At 37.8% G+C, this 23,297-nt stretch overlaps 1 protein-coding gene across 2 annotated transcripts in view; it reads right to left on the bottom strand.

Moving 5' to 3' along the window:
* MAMDC2 (MAM domain containing 2) overlaps positions 1–23,297 on the bottom strand; it is a 128,897-nt gene that overhangs the window by 24,866 nt on the left and 80,734 nt on the right. Inside the window, exons 7-9 of one of the 2 annotated variants that reach the window (XM_081065259.1) lie at positions 21,705–21,798; positions 15,483–15,626; positions 12,316–12,581 (exon numbers count right to left, since the gene is read on the bottom strand). In XM_081065259.1, coding sequence (XP_080921385.1) covers positions 12,316–12,581; positions 15,483–15,626; positions 21,705–21,798 — 504 coding nt within the window. The remainder of the gene's footprint in view (positions 1–12,315; positions 12,582–15,482; positions 15,627–21,704; positions 21,799–23,297) is intronic. The other variant, XM_081065260.1, reaches the window with a different exon arrangement.

Raw genomic sequence — 23,297 nt, 5'->3', positions numbered from 1 at the left:
CTGGATTAAATTTAACTTTTCTTCTGATGAGGTTAAAATCCTTTGACATCACTCGTGTATATAAATTTGGATGTGGTGACTACAGAGTAGTTGGAATAATTATTCACAAAATTACTATAATCCAGTTAGTGACCATCCAGAGCCTTTCATACCATGGTATTGACACTATTGCACTATATAATGCAATTGCATTCGTTTAACTGATTGACACGTTAAGTTGTAATAGAATTTTTAAAATACAAAGACACAAAGTACAACAAAACAAAAGTTCTAATATTAAGACACTTGGCTAAAAGGATAACATTTTCACAGATCCCTAAAAGACAGACTGAGGGGAGCTTTATCTAGAAAAATGAGTATGAGACTGTAGCATTTTTAGACAGCCATGTTTTAGGAAATAGTTGCTAAATTGTAATAGCATGCTTCCTGCAGATACCATATTAAGTCTTCTGATCCCACAAAAGCCAGAATGACGTGTTTTTAAATGTCTTTAGCTGACCAACACTTTTTTAGTTCATAAAAGCCCCGTCTGTTTTGTTTTTGTCTTTTTTTAAAGTCTCATCTGATTTAATTCAGCTTTTGGCAAGCAACAAAGATTGACCTGCTTCCAGCTTCTCTCAGCGTGAGTCTTTCTGCTTATGGGAGCCTTCCATTCTGGGGTAGAATAAACGCAGTGGTAGACTTGCAGATCTAGAGTCCAAGTTTTTCATTGCTATTTTGTTGGCTAATATCCAGATTAATAGCTGGTTACTATCCAGATCTCTCAACTCATTGATTTCAGAAATCTCCATTATTTTCAGATCTTTTGGTCACTGTAAAGGAAGGGAAGATTCCAGAAGAGATCTCAGAATCAGGAATCCTTCAGGAAGATTCCAGAAGAGAGCTTAGAATCCTTTTTTAGAATGAGGAAAAGGCCCAGAGACCCTGTGATGTAAGCCCAAGGCCACACCCAGCTGCACACCCAGCTAGGAACATCACACTGAATCTCTGACAGAGCGTATGTTATTCTACCAACTTGCTCATTTTCTCCTTTTGGTTTAGGTGGTTTAAAATATTCTGAAAGGCTTGAAACTTCCCCAATTAATAGCAGTGGACCAAACATGTCTTTGACTTGTGTTTACAGCCAGCTTCCTATCATTTTGCCTTCTGTCTGTTTATGAAAAGTTTTTGGTCATCTGATACCAGTACCTGAATCTTACATAGATCCTGGCTGAATTTCAGGAATGGCGAATGCTGAAATCTTTTCTCTCAGTCGGTAACCTCTCCCCTCCATAGCAGGTGGGCACTTACCTCAGTGATGTCCTACTTTCCATTAGCTGAGGACCCTACCTCCTGTTCCATACTGAAAATTTAGGCTTGTAGGAAAGAATTCCCTCAAATCTCCCCATCTACACCTACAACCTTATCTACATTTGCACCCATTTTCACTTCCTTTCCTTGTTTTTTGGGAGCAAGGTCTGTCCGACTGCTGATATCATGCTCTTCTCATTGTGGGACACAGATAATGTAATCCCACACAATTAATACTGAGGATCCAAATGGAAAATAAACGTGAAAAGCCTCTGAAAAAATGAACATTAGAAAAAGGTAAGATGGTATCATTTTCAGCGTTTAGAGTCTATTTCCAAACCTAATAATGAAGATGCTATTATATATAATTATTCCATAAACCTTTCATCATCACTGAAGGAAATTACACTTGACTCTCTCCCTGCTTTTTACGTACTCTCCTCATGGGGCAGGTGTCTTGAAAAAAAACAATGTTGCGTGGACATACAACACGGTTTATCTCTGGTCTACCTCCCTTAGGGAAGATCCCTGATCAAATACTTTCCTGACTAATATAATGTACTGCAATGACCAATTTGATTGTCACGTCGAAGGATGAACATCATAATACAGCACTATTGTTATGGCTCACTTGGATGGAGATATAAAAATGTCAATCCTCACAGAAGACGTGCAGAATGCAATCAATAAACAGCAAAAAAGGAAAAATCTTGATCTTTGTCTTGACCCTCAAGGGCTGACCCCAGCTCCGGATGAATTTCTCCTGGGTCAGGAGAAGACAGCAGATACTTTAGCAGTGCCCTGCTAATACCCAAGCAGGAATACTAACTTTGCTCTACACTTGTCTGACACATAGAGACAGTTGTTAGCCTTATTTTCGTTGATTCCAAAGTTAAGTGTAGATCCTCAAAGAGCTATGGTTAAAGCTTATACAACATTTTAGCTATGGTCACAACTTACGTAACCATCCCCTACTGATAGATAACTCGGCAGTTTCTAATTTCTCAGTATTACAAATATTGCTGTGATGAATATTGGTAGTTAAATCTTTGTGCATAACCATGATTGTTTCCTTATGATAAACCCCTAGAAGTACAATTGTTACGCCAAAAGGTATATGTTTGGGGGGCTTTTTTTTTGATACATATAATTGAAATGTCATCTAGAAAAATTACATCAATTTACCCTCACACTAAAGATTATAAGAATCCTTATTTCCTTGCATCCTCACCTCTCTGGGGTAATGTTTTATATCTATATTTATCTATATATATCTATATTTAAGTGTTCATATATATAACTCATATGTACATACACATATTTTATATACATAAAATATAAAATATGTTATATATTATATATTATACATTTTATATATTTTTTTGGTCCAAAGTGAAAGATTTATTTTTTAATTAGTAAACAGAACAATACAAACAGTATATAGTATGAGTATAGCTATTAACACAAACATCACACTCTAGATAATTATATTTTAAAAAGATCTTAATCCATTTAATAGATAAAAACTTAATATATTATTAATTTTTAAGTTTTTGAGTATAAATAGGTTTGGATATGTTTGTACGTTTATTTTCCGGTAGTATTTATTTCTTATGGTTTATACATATAGCATACATTGTATATATTATATATATTATAAATGTTATGTTATATATATCCATTGTCTGCTTTCCTATTGCTTAGTTCACTTTTTGCTTATTGACTTATTAGAGTAAATTTATATAATAACTGTATTAAGTTTGTCATATATGTTGCAACCTTTCTTTCCTGGCTTCACATTTGCCTTTTTTCAGGTATGTCTATTAGGCAATCATTATTTGGAGGATGAAACTAAGGGAGAACCGAATGTCTTGGTTTGAAGACTGAGATGAAATAGGCAAGCCACAAATAGTAATGCATCCTTGAGCATTGTATAGATACACATGTAACCTGACACTGGACAGAAAATAGAAGCTCGTGGCCCATCAGTGGTATTGTGGGTGATGTCATAGGGAGCTGGCTTGTGGACTGCCTGGAGAGAGACTACTGGGGTAGATACTGAAGAAAACAGCAGAAAACGGCCAGAGAAAGTCATACAAGAGGAGAAAAAGATGGGAATATCTATGCAAAAGGAAATAAGGTATTATTTCCCGGGTGAAAGTGGAGAGTATTAATGTGTGAATTGTCAATTTCCAAGTAAGTGAATTCTTGTACCAAGTCTTTGAGCTCAGAAACTAAGAAGATCCCTAGAGAAACTCAATGTGAGTATCAAAAAATAATGGTGCCCCATCCAATGAAACTTAGGAAAAGAATCCTTAACAATGCAGCCATTTTAAGGCTGTGAAATACTCACACAATTGGGAATTTGGAAGTGTGGTGGGAAGTCGTGTTTTCAGGTTCATAAACAACCCTTGGAATAAATGTTTGTTTAATTAAGCTTATTGATAAAACTATGGGGAAAGAATGCCTATTCTTTCTTTTTCAGATATCTCAATGGTGCTGGGAGGACAAATGTGGTAATCCAGCAATATTCCATGAAATTAATTCCTCTGGGAAGTCATGAAGGAATGCACTGACATAAACACTATACCTGTGTAAACTGAATGCTAGCAACTACCAGTGCTGCTAATCAGTCTTTCCAGTCATTTCCCCGTAAGCCGACATGAAATGCAGAAGCCCTCAACAAATACCTGAAAGGAAATGAAAAAGAACAAAAACCAGAGTATCTCAACCTTGCCTTACTCATATTCAAAGCAATTTAGAAACCCAGGACTGACAACAGATACTGAGTGTAACTTGAAAAACTAAAGAATACGCTCCTTTTCCCCTCTACTCAATTTTACATCAAAATGTATTCCACTGAACAGGATAATTTTCCATGCTCTGTGTACAGAACCACTCTAATTTGTTCTATAATGTATTGATTATCTTGTCAGTAATTAATGATCTTGCTGTTTCTGCTCTGCACTCAGCTGCCTTGCTTTAATTATGCTGGGGCATTAGCATTCTATGTTCCCAGACATCATGGAATGTGACGGGAAGATGATCTCTCATGTATCTTGCCTACACATTGGTTTTCTGGTTCTTCAATCCTTTCACAGCCAGGTATCTTGTTATTAAATAGTCACCGATTCATAACTCTCTCTAGAAATTTCCTAGACTTGCTCTTCTATTTAATGAACTTCTAAGCACTGCCTTTAAAAATTTCAGAACCCTAGATATTTTACATCTAGTTTCATTTTCACTATTAAAGCACAAAGTTAAAAGGAAGATTTTAAAAGGGAAATCCAGATCACAGATTTAAATTTCATTGGCATGTTTTTTTTCCTAAAAGGAGATAATTGTAAGAGGAAATAAAGAAATAGAGAAAGCCAGCCACAAGGACAAAGCTGCACAATACCAAAAGACAGTTCCTGACACTAAGATGCCTAAAAATAAAATAGAAAGTAGAAGAGGCTTAGCGGTCATCTTAAAACAGGTCCTTATTTCATAGAGAGATTACATGACAATCTGATCTACATAATTAATGTCGGAGTCAAGACGTAAAGCCACGTCTTCCTATTCCAGACACAAATCTCATTCTAACATGTAAAATACAAGTTAATGACTTACAAAAGATTCGAAGAGGAAGGGGTGCTTAAGATGGACTTTGAGAGAAGGATAGCATTTTCTCAGACTTGATGATTCTCGCAGCAAGACCCATGAGATAAATAAACCCTTTGAGGGAGCACTGGGGGAGAAAGGCAGAGGTCAGAAGGGGAAAATTTTTGGAATGAGAAACTGCACTGGAGAAGAGACAATAAATGAAACATTTTTCCAGAAGTTTGAAGACGACAGGAATGGGACAGGGTGGCAGCTCAAATGGGTACAAAGGTGAAAGGAAGGTTTGTTCATTTGTGTGACCAACATATTGTGGCAGTGTGGAAAGGACTAATGGAAATTGAAGATTTATGAGAGAGGAATAATTTAAGAAATAAGGTCCCACAGAAGGAAGGAGGGTGAAATCAAATGTATGTCATTGGATGGATGGGTTGATTTTGACTAAGAGCAAGAATAATAATACTACATCCTTTGTGAGATTCATCGAGCTACAGAGACAGGTGAGGATTCAGAAAGGAACAGAATTGAAGGGGCTTGAGTTGAATGCTTTCATCCTTTTGGGAGATGAACCTATGATGTCATATCCTAGAAATGAGGCAAGGAGAATCAAGTTGGAAACTTGTGAGTGAAAATGGATCTGAACATCTGAGTGGGGTATGAGATGGGAAGTCAACTAGAGAGGAGATGAATAAAAAGGTTTTCCCTGCAACATGGAGGGCACAGAGGAGATTAGTTTTATTTTCTTCAGTTGTGCTGAGAAACCCAGGTAAAAGAAGATGGAATGAGTTGCTGAGGATTCCCAGGAGTTAAGAGGACCAAAGTGGAAGAAGCCAGAAGAACCAGGGGGAGGAGAGAGTGTGATGCAGAGTGAGCACATCCTTGACAAGAATCTGAATGGAGGGTGGGAAAAGCTGTGTCGGGTGACAGGGAAATGATCAGGAAAATTGAGAGGCCTGGTGAAATCTCACATGGGTCTTCGGGTATAGGAAAATGCCATGATGCAAGCATGGGAAATTTTTTCAAAGGGAAGAATCACAGTTTTTCGTTTTAATAAGTGTTATCATAAAAAGCCCCAAACCAGACTTGGTGTCTTTATATCCACACCAGCTGGGTATTCTTGCTTTTAAGTGTTCACACTGAAATTTCGTGCAGAAGAAATTGCTCAGGTGCTGGGCCATAAGAGATTATAGTTTATATACTCCAAAGGCAGAAACACATAATCTTCTTTTGGTGGATTTTTGTCATTCTTCCTTGCTATCCACATACATTTATTGTTCAGTTCTCTTTCTTAACTACTGAGTAACTACTCTGTTCCAGAAATTGTGTTCACATTAGAAATAAATAAATAAATAAATAAATAAATAAATAAATAAATAAAACATGGATCTCTGTTCTCCAGAAGCTTAGTCTGGTTAATGAAGATAGGCAGGCAGGCAGACAACTTCAATATCATGCATGAACTGCTATGAAAGTAGACTAATGCTAAGAGGGGCCACATAAGACAAGGTTTCTGTGTCAAGTTCTCTGAGGGAGTTGCCACCTTAAACAAGATTCCTTAATATAGAGCTTATCAGAGTTTCTAATATGTTATTGTGCATTGTGAATCTTCCTATGTGTATATGGAAGAATAGACACCTAGTATGCAAAATTTCCCCAGTTCATTTGACCACAGAACCCCTTTTCAATGGAACAACTCAAGAAATTTGTACCCCAGGAGATATACCTTGAAAAATGCTGACCAAAGTTTCTTGCTGGGTGAAAATTCAAAAATGTATTTGAATGTTTTCAGATTGGCCAGGTGGGGGTTTTCTCCAAATCCATCCAGACTTTTGAAGTTTATTTGTTTTTTTAATCCTCTAAGAGAGTAAAGATGTAGACTTAGAAGAATTTACCGTGAAGATATTAATGACTGCTGAGCTGATCATTAAGGTACACTGGATGCCTGGTCATTCTCTCATTTATGGGCCATTTAACCTTTTTTTCCAAAGACATATTTAATGAACACAATATTGAGTTCCTCTCAGTGCTTCTAATTAATAGACCACTTAAAGATTTTTATTAAAGAGAAAACTAGCTTCAGGCCAGGAGATATTTCAGGACCTAATATCCATGCTACAGTGACCAAGCATAATGTTAAAATAAGGATTTAAATACATGAAGGCTAGCGTTCTATCGTTATGAAATTTCTGACAACTCACCAGTCTCTCCTGACATTTGGCTTTTAGTGAAGAGCATTTTGGAGTGAATTGTTGCCTCTCCTTACTATCCTCTCTAGTGTACTAAAGTCTCAAGGTAACTCTTGGTTATCTGCTCTCTATTTCGTAACATCCTGGGGAAAAACAGATCAGTAAAACCATTCCATGATTCCTGCCCTTTTGTAATGTTTCTAAAACCTTAAACATTTATTTTCAGATGTTCATGATGTGTAAAAGCAGCCATTTCATTAAGAAAGTCTAGTAATATTAAAACAAAGATTTAACTCTAACCTGATTTTGTTTCCAGAACACTTCACAGCAAAAATCAAGGTGTAGAAATATCCATGTACTAAAGAGATGTTACCTTGAAACCTTATGAGCACTCTTCTCTCTTTCTCTCTCTCTCTCCACCAACATTTCATAAATGCTAACTATGTGACAGGTGAAAATAATGTTCATGAAAGCAGGTTATACCAACAAATAATGCAAATGTAAGGGATTGTAGTTACTATCTTGAATACACACCCTAGTAAAACATTTCTGCCAAACATTTCCACCAGTGAAAATTAGTACCAGGTGTGGTCAAAATTCAACTACATGGCTTTTGAGTAAGGGAATAAGTGTGAAAATGCTGCCATTTGCTTTCTTTGAGTTGGGCTCTGACTAATTACACTTGACTGGCTTTAGGACTGGGGTGGAGAGGACATGAAACAAAGGCAGGGAAGGTTCTCCCCCACAGGAATAGCTCTGCACCTACGTGCTCACTTCTAGTACAACATGACCTTGGGTTAGTCTTACTATGCATTCTAGGATGCCAGGGGCACTAAAAGCAGATACTTTATCTCCTTTTGTGTTATAAGAATTAAATGTTATAAGAATTAAATAACAGAAGGTTTCTATGCCCCAAGGTCCATTGGGGAGCCTCACTTTCTCCAGCCGTATAGGAAGCCTCCCCCAAGAATAAAAACTTTGAACACCAAGGGATACCTGCACCAAAAGGCAGTCTTCCAAATTGGGTAGGCCACGGTCCAAATCCTAGCTCTGCCACTTATCAGCCCTAGAAAGTCTGCTCATTCTTTCTTTTATTTGTTCATTTTCATTGTTCTTTCATTATTCTTCTATTTATTCACTGACCACATATGTCTAAACCAAATTTATTGAGCAAAATGTTACTGATGGTCTACTTTGTACCAGGCACAATGTTAGATGCTGTAGATACAGAAATAAACAAGACTGACGAGGTCCCTGTTCTCATGAAGTTTATGTTTTTATGGGAGAAGAGAGATGGACAATGAACTACTTGGGCATCAGCATTTTAAAAGCTTCCCAGGTGGTTTTAATGAGAGTCAACAACCACTGCTCAAAAGTCAGAACCGGACAGTCATCCCACAGGCAATTATTGAGCATCAACTATGTGCTAAGTACCTTCTAGGTTTTGGGTTACAGATGAGAAAAGTAAGAAAGAAAGAAATTAAAAAACGGACTAAGAGAATATTATTCAGCCATAAAAAAGAATGAAATTTTGCCATTTGTAACAATTGTGCTAAGGGCATTATACTAAGTGAAATAAGTCAAACAGAGAAAGACAAGTACTGTATGATCTCATTTATATTTGAAATCTAAAACAAAACAAAACAAAAACCCAAGAGAACAGACTGATGGTTGCCAGAGGTAGGGGTGGGAGGTGGAGGAAATGGATAAATGGGATCAAAAGGTACAAACTTCCAATTATAAAATAAATAAATCCTGGAGATGTAATGTACAACATGGTGACTGTAGTTAATAATATTGTATTGCATATTTGTGAGTTGCTAAGAGAGTAGATTTTACAAGTTCTCATCACAAGAAAAAAAATTTTGTTACTATGTATAGTGATGGATGTTAACTAGACTTATTGTGGTGATCATTTCACAATATACACAAATATCAAATCGTTATGTTATGCACCTGAAACTAATAAAATGTTAGTTATATCACATTTTATATTATATTATGTATTATATTGTAATTGTATCAAATATACAATGTATTAATAATACATTATAATTATTATATTATGTTAAATATAATAATATATGATACATTAATATAATATTTTTATGTTAGTTATATGAAGGTCAATTATACATCAATTAGAAAAACTAAGATGGCAAAGCCAGTAAATGGTAGAATTAGGATTTCAAACCAGAGACTCCTGTGTCTGTGCTCCTGTTTACTGTGTTATACTGTCTCTTAGAGGACGAGGGGGAGACCTAGGAGGCCCAGGGAACCCTAACCTATTCTGGGGAGTGGGGCCAGAGAAGGATTCTCTGTAGAAGTGAAATTTAAACCCTGATTGAATTAAGAGGAGTCCAGGCAGAAGAAACAGTGTGCAATGACCCAAGGTAAGAGACAGCAGTGTGCTCCAGGAACTGATTGTGCAGTGCAATTAGAATGGAGAGAGCAAGAGGGGAAGCTGGGGAGGGGACTGAGGCCAGAGTATGCAGAGCCCTTTCCCGAAGAGTAACCGGACACTTAAAGGTTTCTGCAGGGGGGTGGGCTTCCTCATGAGAGCTCTGCTACTCAGGGAGCACAAACTGGAGGGGGGCAAGAGTGGATTGCAAGTGGGCTTGGTTTTTAATTTCAATTTCAGAATCAACTTATAGAGCAATGGTTCTCATCCAAGGATGGTATGGCATCTCTGGGTCATTGAGAAATGTGTGCAAATAATTTGGGTTTTTGCAGTAACTGTAGATGTTAAAAAACCCAATAATGTGAGGTATGGCCCCACAAAGGCAAAACTGTCCTCTTTCTAAATGCCAAGGGGGCTCACACTGGGAAATCCAGCCATCGGCAAAGCCAGATGGCTTCACTGGAGGAGTGTAAATGTTATAAGCCATGACAATGTAAAAGCAATTGTAGAGCTGAGAGACTTTGAAAAGTGGAGCAAGCCAAACAGGTGAAGGAAAATGTTGGGGTTAAAAATGTATTCATCTTACATAGTGGGATGTTAAGAGACATGATCTAAAGTTTATGGGTCCAAAAATAGATAGTTAAGTGGATTAAAGTTACAAAAGGAACTGACAGAAAAGTGAAAAATAAAATATAACTAGAAATTGTGAGGATGAGAGAGAAAAGGAGAAGAAATGGTATAAATAAGCTAAATTCCTTATCTTTTATAGCAGAGAGTCAGCAAATACTGTTAAGGTTAATGAATCGAGAAATGGAATTGGAAATACAGTATTTAGAATTATAGAGGAAACCATTAGAAAATCAGAGAGAAAACCATCACAAAAAGAAGTGGAATTGGAGTTTGGGTTCAGGGATAGGGAGTGGTAAGGGAAACTGACTTTTCATTTTATCCCTTCTCTGAAATACTGTTTGTATGTTAATTCTACCTGTATAGCTTACATGACATTATATTATGTATTATATTATATCATATTATATGTTATAATATAATATATTACATATATTATAATATTATATATTATATATTATACATTATACATTATATATTATATACTATATATTATATATTATATACTATATATTATATTATATTATATTATATTATATTATATTATATTATATTATATTATATTATATTTTATTTAGCTTCCTGCCTTACTTAATGCATGCCTCTATGGTGGATGTCAAATGGTCTCTCACTCTCTGAGGAGCTGGTTTCCTTTAGCAGGGACCTGTCAAAACTATGGCCAACCTTCAGACATGTGTCTAGAGTTTTGTAGTGTTGAACTGCACTACCTCTTCAGGGGCATTGGGGCCAAATCCATAATTACCGTGTTTTCCCGAAAATAAGACCCAGCCAGACCATCAGCTCTAATGCATCTTTTGGAGCAAAAATTAATATAATACCTGGTCTTATTTTACTATAATATAAGACTGGGTCATAATATAATATAATGTAATATAATATAATGTAATGTAATGTAATATAATACAATACAATACAATACAATACAATATAATATAATATCGGGTCTTATATTAATTTTTGCTCCAAAAGACGCATTAAGAGGTGATTGTCCGGCTAGGTCTTATTTTCAGGGAAACAGGGTAGTTCCTTCTGAGGCTAGAAGAACTTCCCTGCCCCCACTGGGTCTCCATCCATTTTCCCTTAAGTGGTTGGGGAGGAAGTGTGCAGTTTCTGGGAAGTTTGGAGGTCAGCCAAAGAAGTAGCAAGCAAATTCTCTAGGGCATTCTTATTTGCTGGGGGGCTTGCTTCCACTCCATGGGAGTCAGGTAAGAGCAGGGACTCATTCTAAAGAAGTGGGCAGATTCCTAAACAACCCATGTGTTTGTGAGTAGAGGATATGGGGGGAGACGGTAAAATGGATGGGGCTGGAGTTAGAATCCAGCATGATATGAACCTTAACCCTCCAAACACCAGCTCAGTGGAGCCTCTATTTGTCACTGTTTTTATATGTCCAATTGGTAGAACCAATCCTCCATATTTCTATAAAGCCCTCCTATCAGACAACGAGATGATATGTTGTTAGTTTCTTATTCATATATGTATCTGTATATGAATTTTCTGTCATCTGTGATCTCCTTAAGGGTAGGAACTGAGCCTCATCCATCTTTATGGCCCATGCCCTGAGCATATACCTAATAAATTCTGGTTGAATAAAGGAATAAATAAGTAAATGGATGAATGAATAAGTAAATGAAAGCCAAATGAAACACTTATTATAACCCTCCTCCCCTTTAAAACCATTAGCAAAACAGGGTATAGAATACAACAAAAATTCCATTAATTTCTGGTGTATCCCTAATTGTGTGAGTATGATGCAAGTCTGCTTGTGTGTGTGTGTGTGTGTGTGAGAGAGAGAGAGAGAGAGAGAGAGAGAGAGAGAGAGGGGTGGGGGACAGTGGCTTCACATTAAAGCTTAGCTGTTGAACTTGGATTGTTCAGATATTCCCTGTCTTTGGACTATTCTCAGGGAATCTAAGAAATAAACAACAAGCATACTCCCTCGGTGGCCATGATTTCAAGACACAGAAAACTGAAAAGAACCGAAGGATGTAATTGTGCATGGCTGGGGATGGTGTGGGGCTGTCAGCTTGAATGGAAGAAAAAGAACACATCACCAGTTGAAAATCAGTAAACAGAAATTCACTAATCCAGTCCCACAACTGCAAATGAACAAAGGACTGTGCAGCTAATACCCACTTCCCTCCGAAGGTGATTCCCTGAATCCCCAACCAACATCAGGTTCTACCATACCTTTGTGGGCATGGGCTTCTTAAAGGTGATTTCTGCTTGCATCCAAACACCTCGTGGGGACTCCAACACAGACCACATCTTCTCCTGAACCACGTGGTTCTCTTCAAAGATATAAACGGCTAGGGTGTCACTCATTTTTAAAAACCCATAGATGGCATAATAAAAACGTAGACAATACTGCAAGTTTCCCGGCAGGGAGGGACCGTAGAGCCTTCCAATGTAGCCAGGCTGAGACGTAAACTTTGTGTTGGCCAGCAAGTAATACCCTGCAAACAGGACAAAGCAGTCAATGCATCAGCAATGAAACATTTAAATAATCTAGCCTGGATTATTAAGTGAGAAAATTTCGTTAAAGTAGTGGAATTTGTCAAAAGACTGTTTCCATAAGCTTTAAATGATCAAGCATTTTGTACTCTCTGTGGTTTCATAATAGAATATACCTATGTAACTCTATTACCAATAAACCTCCATTCTAAGTAAACTTTATGAACAAGTATAGATTTCCAACTGCATTTGCACAGATTCTGGTCATCAGTTAGGAGTTATACTTTCCATGACCATGGGTCAACCAGCTGACTGAGACTGAATACCCAGTACTGAGGTACAGTGAACGTAAAGCTCAGAGCAGGTCTTTCTTCATTGCTGCTGTGATCAGTGGAGATGGAGAGATTACAAAGTGGCCTAGCAGTTTGGGGGTGGAGGGGTTGTGTGTCTGAGCAGAGCTGAATACCCTCTTGGTCATATGTTAAACCTGCCCATGAAGAACAGGTTTTTAATCACATGGACCAGGTGCTGAAGATCTGAAGATTCTTCCCTTATTTTTTCTAAATAACACAAAGAAAAATAAAATCAAGGACCTCCTCTCCCACCTGTTCCACCACCACCATGGTAAAGTTAAAACAGATCTACGTATCTTAGAAAGGCTGCGCAGAACAGAAAATAATAATACAATAAGCCCTCACATAATGTCATCAATAAGTTCTGCGACTTTGTATAATGAAACCAGTTTTACCATCAGCTAATTGATATAAACAAGAGTTAAGTTACTATGACATCTCATCAACATTATAATGAAATGGCATTGAACAAAAGAACATTATTTGAGGACCTACTGTATCCTACAATTTTTTGTTTCCTTTTCTGCTCCTCCCCCTCAATTTTCTTCTGGGTTTCTCAGTTTTTGCCATATAGTTTCACCCAATTATTTAACTCATTTGGCAAAAAGTTCTTTGCTTATTTGACATGAGTGATATTATACACCAAATTGTGGACAACCCACTTTCACGCCTACCCCACCCCACCCATGCATATGTTGAAGTCCTAACCCTCAATGTGATTGTATTTGGAGATAGGGCCTTTTAAGAAATAATTAAGGTTAAATGAGATTATAAAAGTGGGGCCTTAATTCTCTAGGACTGGTGTCTTTCTAAAAAAAGAAGAGACACCAAAGATGTTTCTCACCACATGTGCCCACATCCACAGAGGAAAGGCCATGTGAGGACACACTGAGAGGTCTCCATCTACATATGGGAAGCGAGATCTCACGAGAAACCAATCCTTATGGCACCTTGATCTTGGACTTCCCAGCTACCAGAACAGTAAGAAAATTAATTTCTGTTCAAGTCACCAGTGCGGTATTTTGTTGTGGCAGCCTGAGGAGATTAATATAAGTGGCCACTCAATAGCCAGAACAATCATTTTGAAACCTACATTTAATCCCTCTCTCTTCTCTACTTAAAATTTTTCAATGGCTGTCATTTCCTTTATAATGAAGCCCCCAATGCTTACTCTGGCCTGCTTTACCCATGACCTAGCTTCCTCTCTAACTTCATTTTCCTTCATTCCCCTCCCCATAGTGCAGCTACACTAACCTTCCTGTTCACTGGAGTGTCCAGTTCTTTCCAAACTTGAGGCCTTCACAGATACTGTTCCCTCTGCCTGGATGGCTCCCACACTCCCAGCTAATACCCACTTCCCTCAGAAGGCGATTCCCTGAATTCTCAATCAACATTAGGTTCTTTCTTCTATCCTCCCTCAGAGCTCGCTCTTCATTTCTCTTATAGCATTTACCACAACTTGCAACTATGAGTTTATTTGTGCATGTATTTGTCTAATATTTCTCTTGTCCATTGAAATGATTGTCAGTCAGAGAGGACAGGCTTCATACCTCATTTGCTTACTATCGTATCTCCCAGGAGTTAGTCTGGCCAAGGTCAGAATAGGTTTTCGAAAGGCCTGTATGTCTACAAGTTAGGCAACCTCTAAGAAAAGAATATAAAATTATAGGTATAATAGTGAAAAGGCCCCTTTCAAGGGTTTTCCCAGGGCCTATGCAAAGGAAGGGCCCTGAAACCTAAGCTTTATCAGCTTTCTGGTAACTTCACTCTGGTGCCCAATATAAGTAATCATTGAACAAATAAACGAGACACTAACCCCTTGAGAACCAGCTCTTTCCACTAATTTCTACTGGAGTGAGCTTCACAAGGGAGGCCATTAAAGAAATAGGTAATCCTTATACAGGGAGCTCAAACTGGTTTCTAAGAGTTCCTTGTAGATGTATTATCCATCAAGTGCCCACCCAACATTTCCAATAGCTTTTATTCTCCCATAATATATTTTTTATTATAGTAAAATACAAATAGCATAAAATTACCCTTTAAACCATTCTCAAGTGTACAATCCAGTGGCACCTAGTACATTCACTGTACTGTACAATTATCACCACTATCTAGTTCCAGCACATTTTCATCACCCAAAAGGAAATTCTATGCCCATTAAATAGTAACTCCCCATTTCCCCCTCCCCAGCCCCTGGCAACCACTAATCTTTCTGTCTCTATGGATTTGCCTGTTCTGGACATTTCATATCATTGGATTCTAATAGCTTTTTTTTTTTAAAGGTACTTCATGTAAAGTGAAGAGCAAGATAATTTCCAAAGGTTTGGCTAATTAATTAAGTGGCAAATACTTTTGCTAGACCAGCAATGTGAATTACAGTTTTAAAAATTGGTCAAACACAAGATTACGAATTGTTTTTGCTTCTTTACAGCTCCCCCCTTTTTTTTCTCTCTTAAGTTAGCATCTTGGTAGGTGTGGAGTAAGAATGGTGAATGAAGCATGAATACCAACTCTCCCGCAATGTCCCCCATGGACAGATTCCTGATTTACCTAAGCCTGAAGTGTGGTCGCCGGCTCGATACATGTTTGGTTTTACTTTCACTCGGGTCCAGCCTGGACCTTCTTTATCTTGGTAAAAGTTGCAGAGATCTTCCTCAAAATCGCAGCTTGCTTCTAATGAATTGAAAGGAATCTCTGAGCAAAGGAAAACCAAAGTTAAAGCGAGTCAAACCCAGGGATCTCAAAGGACTACATCAACTGATTGACAAGTAGGTACATATTTGTGCCAAGGGAAACTGGAAAAGTAAAACACAGGAAAATATTTTTACCCTAATGGCATGCTGACAGGTTGGTATCAAACCAACATTTCAGCATGACAGGAAAATTGTTCTTTTCCTCCCTAAAGTGATGGAAGGAAGGAGTTCTGTTCACATTCTGCATAAAAATAAGGGAGTACCAAACTTCAAAAGAAATTTCCTTTCATGCTGTAAAAACTGAGAGCATTTATTCACATACTTCTTCACAATTCAAAATCCATTCATACAAAATTAAAAAGAAAGAGAAAAGGTAGAAATTTTAAGGAATTCTTAATTTCCCTCTAAGACAGTTATTTTAGAAACATTTTCCAGAAATAATTTTCTTTTGCTGATAAAACTCTATTTCAGAAGCACAGCTGTTGTCTATTTGTAATTAACATTAGTACCATGTTTCCCCGAAAATAAGACCTAGTCAGACAATCTGCCCTAATGCATCTTTTGGAGCAAAAATTAATATAAGACCCTGTATTATATATATTATATTATATTATATTATATTATATTATATTATATTATGTTATGTTATGTTATGTTATGTTATGTTATGTTATGTTATATTATAAGACTGGGTATAATATAATATAATATAATATAATATAATATAATACTGGGTTTTATATTAATTTTTGCTCCAAAACACACATTAGTGCTGATTGTCTGGCTGGGTCTTATTTTCGGTAAAACACGGTGGTAGTAGCTGATCTGCTAGAAGAAAATCACTACTTAGTATATAAACCATGCTGTTCAAAAAGACACACCAATTCTGTCACCCATACTGCTATCATTTAGGCTTTGGCGGAGTTCCAGTATCATTTTACCTTGGTCTATAAATATCACCTCATCCCAGATTGCCTGGCAGGAACGGAATAAAAAATATTTCTGCTCTTTTGAGAATAACTTGGTCCTAGCAACAAGTGATTGCAAACCTCACTGTTCAGATTGCCCTCTGAGCCCAGAGGGGATATGACCCAAAGTTTGGGACACATCCAGTGCGGCCAAGTGGGATCCTGTTCTGCGTGCTGACACACGCTGGTCTAAGCTTTTAGAGCAAGAGAGAGAGGGTACTGTTGAATAACTGGAAAATCATCTCTAGAGGAACATTTGAGTTCTGGGAGCAGTGATCTGATGAAACATGAAGCAGTTTAGGGACAAAGACAATTTATCAATTTTCAAAGCTAGTAAACATTCAAGTGGGTTGAGGAGCTGGCCCAGATTGAGGGGGACGAAAGAGGTATGACAGCTAACTGCTACAAGGAATCCAAGTTTCAACCTTGGTCCAGGAAAAGCAACAGTTAGCTATAAATGACATGATTGGGGCCACTGGAGAATTGGTATATGGACTATGGTTTAGTTGATAATATTCTATCAGTGTTAAATTTCCTGAATTTTATAATTAGGCTGGAGAATGTGTTTGGTTGTAGAGAACACACACTGGAATATTCAGGGGTAAAGAGGCACAAGAGTAATGTCTGCAACCTACTTTAAATAGTTGATAAAGAAAATGTGGGAAAATGTTAATAATTTGTAGATCTGAGTAAAGACTATACTGAAGTTCTTGATAGTACTCTTGCAATTTTTTCTGAGCTTGAAATGACACAAAAATAAAGAGTTCTAAAAACACTAAATTAGGAAAAAAAAAAAGGATGTGACTGATAGCACATTACAAAGACTAGGAAAACAATTGTCCTGTATATCTGGAAACTGACTGTGTCTCAGACAATATGCCTTAGCAAGTGTACAAGGAAAGCACCCTGATGAGCCCGACAGGAGAACAGGAAATGAGAATTCTCAGCTCTAAACTGGCAGATTAGCCCACATACTGCTCTGCCCAACTCTGTCAGCAGCAGGGAGTATTTTAAGGCTATGCAAATAAAGTCTTTCCAAAGTAAATATTATGTCATACAAACAAGGATCCTTTGACATTCCCCCATCGAGATTTGACACCATGGAAAACCTCACGATGGTCTCCAGTTTTATTCACACCTCTTCTACCTAGTAATGATAAAGCAGATGAAAATTCAAAATCTACAGATGTCTGTCTAGCTCAGAAAATGACATGGCATGCCACCAAGCCGTGCTCAATGAGAACCGCAGGGCAGTGAAATTAACTCATCAGGAATATACGCCAAGGAATATACCCCTGGGTGGTCACAGGAGAACCATAGCTCATTTATTAGGTATGTAGGGGAGGGTGGGAGGTGGTATTAAAACTTGAAAGTAAGCAAGGATCCTTTCTCTCCATGGCGACAAACTGAACTGTACAGAAAGCATTTTTCTAAGGACGAGATATAATCTTTTGCTAAATATCTAGTCTGAGATATGGATTTGTCTGGGGTCCTCAGAAAGTCTGATAAAAAGAAAATCTCAAAAACATAACTCAGCCTAAATTTTTTTCACCCAGGAAGCTTCTTTTACCGTGAGATAATGGCTAATTCCTGAAGATGGGGCCAGAGGGCCTGTTTCTGGCCCAACATGAGCTCCTGAGAGATCTAAGGTGGCTGAAAAGCCTCTACCTCACAGCTTGTTTCAGAAGCACAGATCAAGTGGTGATCTCTATTGAGCTACTGGGGAGTGTTAATGACATATTTGAAGCATAGAAAGGAATCAGGCAGTTGGAAGCCCCTGAGCAGCAGCTAAGCAGAAAAAAAAAAAGTCCCTTTAAGCAAGGTACCAAACAGCATTATAATTATGTAAGAATTCGTTAATTACTTGCTTTCTGACATTTGAACTTTTTAGAAATGAGAAGCTTTGAAGGTAATCTAATCAGATGGAGGGGATTGCAAAGAAGAGTGGTGGGAGTATTTCTCATCTTCTCCTGTGCTGGTAGAGGTCATGGAGATAACTCAGTATCAGTCCTAGAAATCTAAAAGGCTCATCAGCTCCTATGGTGCTACAGAGATTTGGGGTGCTGTGTGCTCTTTAGGCTGTTAAACTTGCACAGTAGTTTTATTTTAGCACGGGTAAACCCGAAATCAGGCTGAAACAGCTCAAAGCTTGCTTGGGGAAGAGAGTGAGTGGAAAACTTGGCACCAGACCAAGGAATCAGGATGGAGCAGAGGCTGGGCCACTGACCAAGCTGCAGAGACACTTGACGACCTCTGAGCTAAGGAAGGCTGTGGCAATGTCACCTGTAACCGAGGCAACGCTGGGAACCAGGTTTCCAACTGTATAAGAGGTCTGGGCAGTGTGTTACCAGTGAATGGTCAATATTGGGATTTAGGCCCAGGTAGGCATCCTTTGAAGAGTATATCCGTGAATGTCAGGCCCCTTCCAGTCTCGTCCTGGGTACGGGGTGGACCCAAGCTCAGAGAGGAGGTTGGGCCTGCACAGGGCAGAGCAGTGAAGTTCTCACTTTGGGGGTTGGGCCTTAAGGCAGGATTCCTGGAAGTGGATGTAATCACCCTCTAGGCATTCAAGGATTTACAGCCTGAAAGGAGAGCTTATGCCTATGATCTAGACTCTAGGTCAAATGTGATGGTGGAAAGGAAGGAGTTTGTGCGTAAAAAACGCTTGGAAAGGGAAGTGCTAGAACTCAAGGTCAGGGGAGTGGGGAGGTCTCAAAGCCCTCTGGAGCATCCTAGGGAAATACTCAGGGAGCAACATGACACTGGTGTTTAACACCTGTGAGTCTACGATGGGTCTCAGGTCGGAGAAAAGGGATTAACTGTAAGCCCAACCAGATGGTGGGAACGAGATGCTTCATGTGTTGAAATCATTCCTGTCTCGGCCTACTATGGAGATGAGGAAAGAGGCCAGGTCCAGCTGGGAAAAGCAGAGACAACAAGTCTGGAGTTAACCAAGATAAAGAAAAGAATGTTGGCACCTGTTATGAAACAGAAGGGCATAAACTATTTGTGAAATGCAAGATGAAGTATGAAAACTAAACGGCTCAGCTTCTAAGCCTCAGAATCTGGTTCACAGCTGCTTAATGAAAGGCACAAAGCAGGCTCCAGCTTACACATTCATCAAGGCAGTGCCCTTTGCTGGTTCTCTTTCGTTTCAATCTAAGCCCCTGTCCTCCAGGTAATGGATGGGAGTATTTTGAAAATTAAGTAAAAATATTAAGTCTCAAGACCTAGCGTTTTCTGTGTGCCATACTCGTCTAAGACCATCACAGACATGAACTCATCAATCTTCCCGACAACACTCTGGAACAGATTCTTCCATCCTTGTCCTATAAATGTGGAAACAGAGTCTCAGAAAGGTTAATCAACATGCCCAAGGTCACACAGCTTGTAAGCGGCAGAGTAGGGATGTGAATCCAAAGTCCTAGCTCTCTCAAATAACACTATGATCACGTATTTAGACCATTTTAAAGCAAAGTTGGTGTGTTCATAATTTCTGAAGACCAATTTGGAGTCTTGGTTAACCTAACTGTATACAAATGTGATTCTCTGGTGGTCCCTGTGGAGGAAGGGCCTTTGCTTGGGCTGGATTTTACAGACTGAGGGTCCACTAGCCAGGTATTAAGTAAATTGTCCTTATTTTGCTGGAATCTCTCTTTCAGTTTCACCAGTCAGTAGGAAAGAGTGCACATATATTCCGTATCTTTTTAAAAGGGAGAGTGTTTCCAAACATTATTTCTAAGGTGGCTCAGTAGATTCTATAACTTCTTGGCTGCCTCTTCACCCTACCCTCTACACAGTGCAGATATTGAATAAACACCTCTTCTTGTATAACTTGGAAATATAAACGTTCAATGTAAATGCCTGGTGACAAAGGAAAACTTTCCAAAAATAATGACAAAGAGGTTATGAAACTACTACTAACATCACGGAAATAGTATTACCTGCGATGGGATTAGAGAAGTAAAACAATCTTGGTTTCTGCGTTCTGCCAAATTTAGAGACTCTTTTAATCTTTGATTATAGGTTGGACTAAATAATTTTCATGAAGATATGTAAATCAGTATGGTTCTTTCTGTCTCACTAACTTTTTTAAAAAATTGGACTTAGTGAAAAATAACATCTGGTTTCAGCAATTTAGTAGGTTTCTCTCTAATTTTGCGGTGACAGTTTTGCTTGAGTAGAAAATATTACCTTTCTCAGTCCCCTTGCTTGTAGAATATATCTGAAACTATATTAAGTTACAGATTAACTATCTTAAGTGAAAGTCAGACTATAAAAGTCAAGTTCAAAAACTTATTTCCCGTGCTCCATAACCCAGAATGAGGGCTCATTAATAAGACGGGAAGATCGCAGCATTTCCCTAGGATCTCTTAAGGAAACAAAGTCACTGAAAGGTAAGATCAATTGCATCTATCTGAGTTTTCATTAACAGAGTATCATCTTTCTTATTCTAAAACATTTGTTTTCTAATTTACTTTGAATTGATTTGTTTACCTATTTTCTCAGAAAATGAAAATTGCCTCTTGTTTCCAAACACCAAGTTTATGGAAATTACAAAATTGGCCACGATGATAAAATAACTTAAAAGTTCACTTAGAAAGAGAATTTAAATTGAGTATATAATATTTAGCCAAAATCCATGATAGAGATATATACCAAATACTAACATCTTTAAACATGGGACATTTATAGGTCTTGGATACATAAAATTGGAAAGCGTTTTCATAATTCAACTCAGTAGATTTTGAGAGTTTTTTCCACCTCACCATCCACCTGTCTATGAACCCAAGATAGCCTTTAAAGAGAAAGATGGGGAGAAAATGAATTAGCATTACTTAATTTTCTTTTCCTAGTAGGTGGGGAAGATGAAATTACCTCAGCACATGATGACTGGCTGTGGTGTCAGAAAAATTAGATTCACTCTGTGAGGAGAAGAAAAGAGTAATATACCAGAAAAAGGACTATTTGGTTAAATAATTATTTAAGGATGAGATGACAGGAAAGGTGAGGAAATTAGAAAGAATCAAAGCAAGTCATGATCACAGGCATCTACTGAGAAGGAAAATTCTAAATGTGAGGAAGAAAAAAAAAAAAAAAAGAATGCTTACCTGTCTGATTTTGGCAGGGAACAGGAGAAAAAGAAATATCATCCAGGGCAACATACCCTCCTTTGGGACCATTGAAAGCAACTTCAAAAACAACCTGCAAATAATGATATATCCGATAAGGGGTTAATATCCAAAATATATAAGGAACTCATACAACTTCATACAAAAAATAAATAAATAAATAAATAAATAAATAAATAAAAAGAATCTGATTGAAAATTAGGCTGAGGACCTGAATAGAATTTTCTCCAAAGAGAACATACTGATGGCCAATAGACATATGAAAGGATGCTGAACATCACTAATCATCAGAGAAATGCAAACTAAAACCACAATGAGATATCACACCTATCAGAATGGCCATCATCAATAAATCAACAAACAGTAAGTGTTGGCAAGGATGTGGAGAAAAGAGATCCCTTGTGCACTATTGGCGGGATTGCAAATTGGTGTAGCCACTATGGAAAAAAAGAATGGAGTTTCCTCAAAAAATTAAAAATAGAACTACCTTATGATCCAGCATTTCCACTTCTGGGTATGTATCCGAAGAAATCCAAAACACTAATTCAAAAAGATACATGCACCCCTATGTTTGTTGCAGCGTTATTTACGATAGACGAGATATGGAAGCAACCTAAGTGTCCATCGATAGGCGCATGGATGAGGAAGAGGTGGTACATGTACAAAACGGACTATTACTCAGCCATAAAAAGAATGAAATCCTGCCATTTGCGACAACATGAATGGACCTAGAGGGTATTATGTGAAGTGAAATAAGTCAGACAAAGACAAACACCATATGATTTCACTTATGTGTGGAATCTAAAAACCAAAATAAATGAACAAACAAATCATAAACAAACTCACAGATACAGAAAACAAATTCATGGTGACCAGATGGGGGGCGGGCAGGTGCAAAAGGGGAAGAAGTTAAGATGTACAAATTGCCAGTTATAAAAACAGTCACTGAGATGTAAAGTACAGCATAGGAAATATAGTCAATAATATTGTAATAACTAGGTATAGTGTCAGATGGGTACTAGCCTTATGAAGAGGGATCACTTTGTAAGTTATCTAAGTGTGTCATCATTGTGTTGTACACCTGAAACTAATATATGTCGACTATAATTGAAAAATTTAAAAAAAATTAAAAACCTGCAGAGGAAAATGACATATTGTTATAGGTTTACATATTTTCTGTTAGGCTTAAGTTATATTTTATTGGTGGACTTTATCCCTTCCATTGAGTGTCAGCTAAAGCACCTTAGTCACTTTCTGATACAACTAAAGAGTTTACAACTTGTATTGTAAACTTCAATTAAAAAAAACAACAGGCTATTTGCAGAAAGCAGGCTAGTTCTCCCCCTGCCCTTCACAGAGAACTAGGCCCCTCTAACTCCCTTTCCCTTTTTTACACATGGATTTCTACGTGAGGGTGCTGGACAAAGATGCAGCAATCAATCACCTTGATGGCTAAGGCATATCAGGCCCAGAAATGCTATGCATGGATATTAGGATTTCAGCATGTGCAGGGATGTTTGAATGGTTAGAAAGAACATGGGGGTAATGTTTTCAAACCATTTAGATTTTCTC

This window comes from Rhinolophus hipposideros, assembly GCF_964194185.1.
Source record: "Rhinolophus hipposideros genome assembly, chromosome: 11".
Classification (NCBI taxonomy): domain Eukaryota; kingdom Metazoa; phylum Chordata; class Mammalia; order Chiroptera; family Rhinolophidae; genus Rhinolophus; species Rhinolophus hipposideros.
The sequence above is the reverse complement of the archived record's forward strand: the minus strand, read 5'-3'. Positions and strand labels throughout refer to the sequence as shown.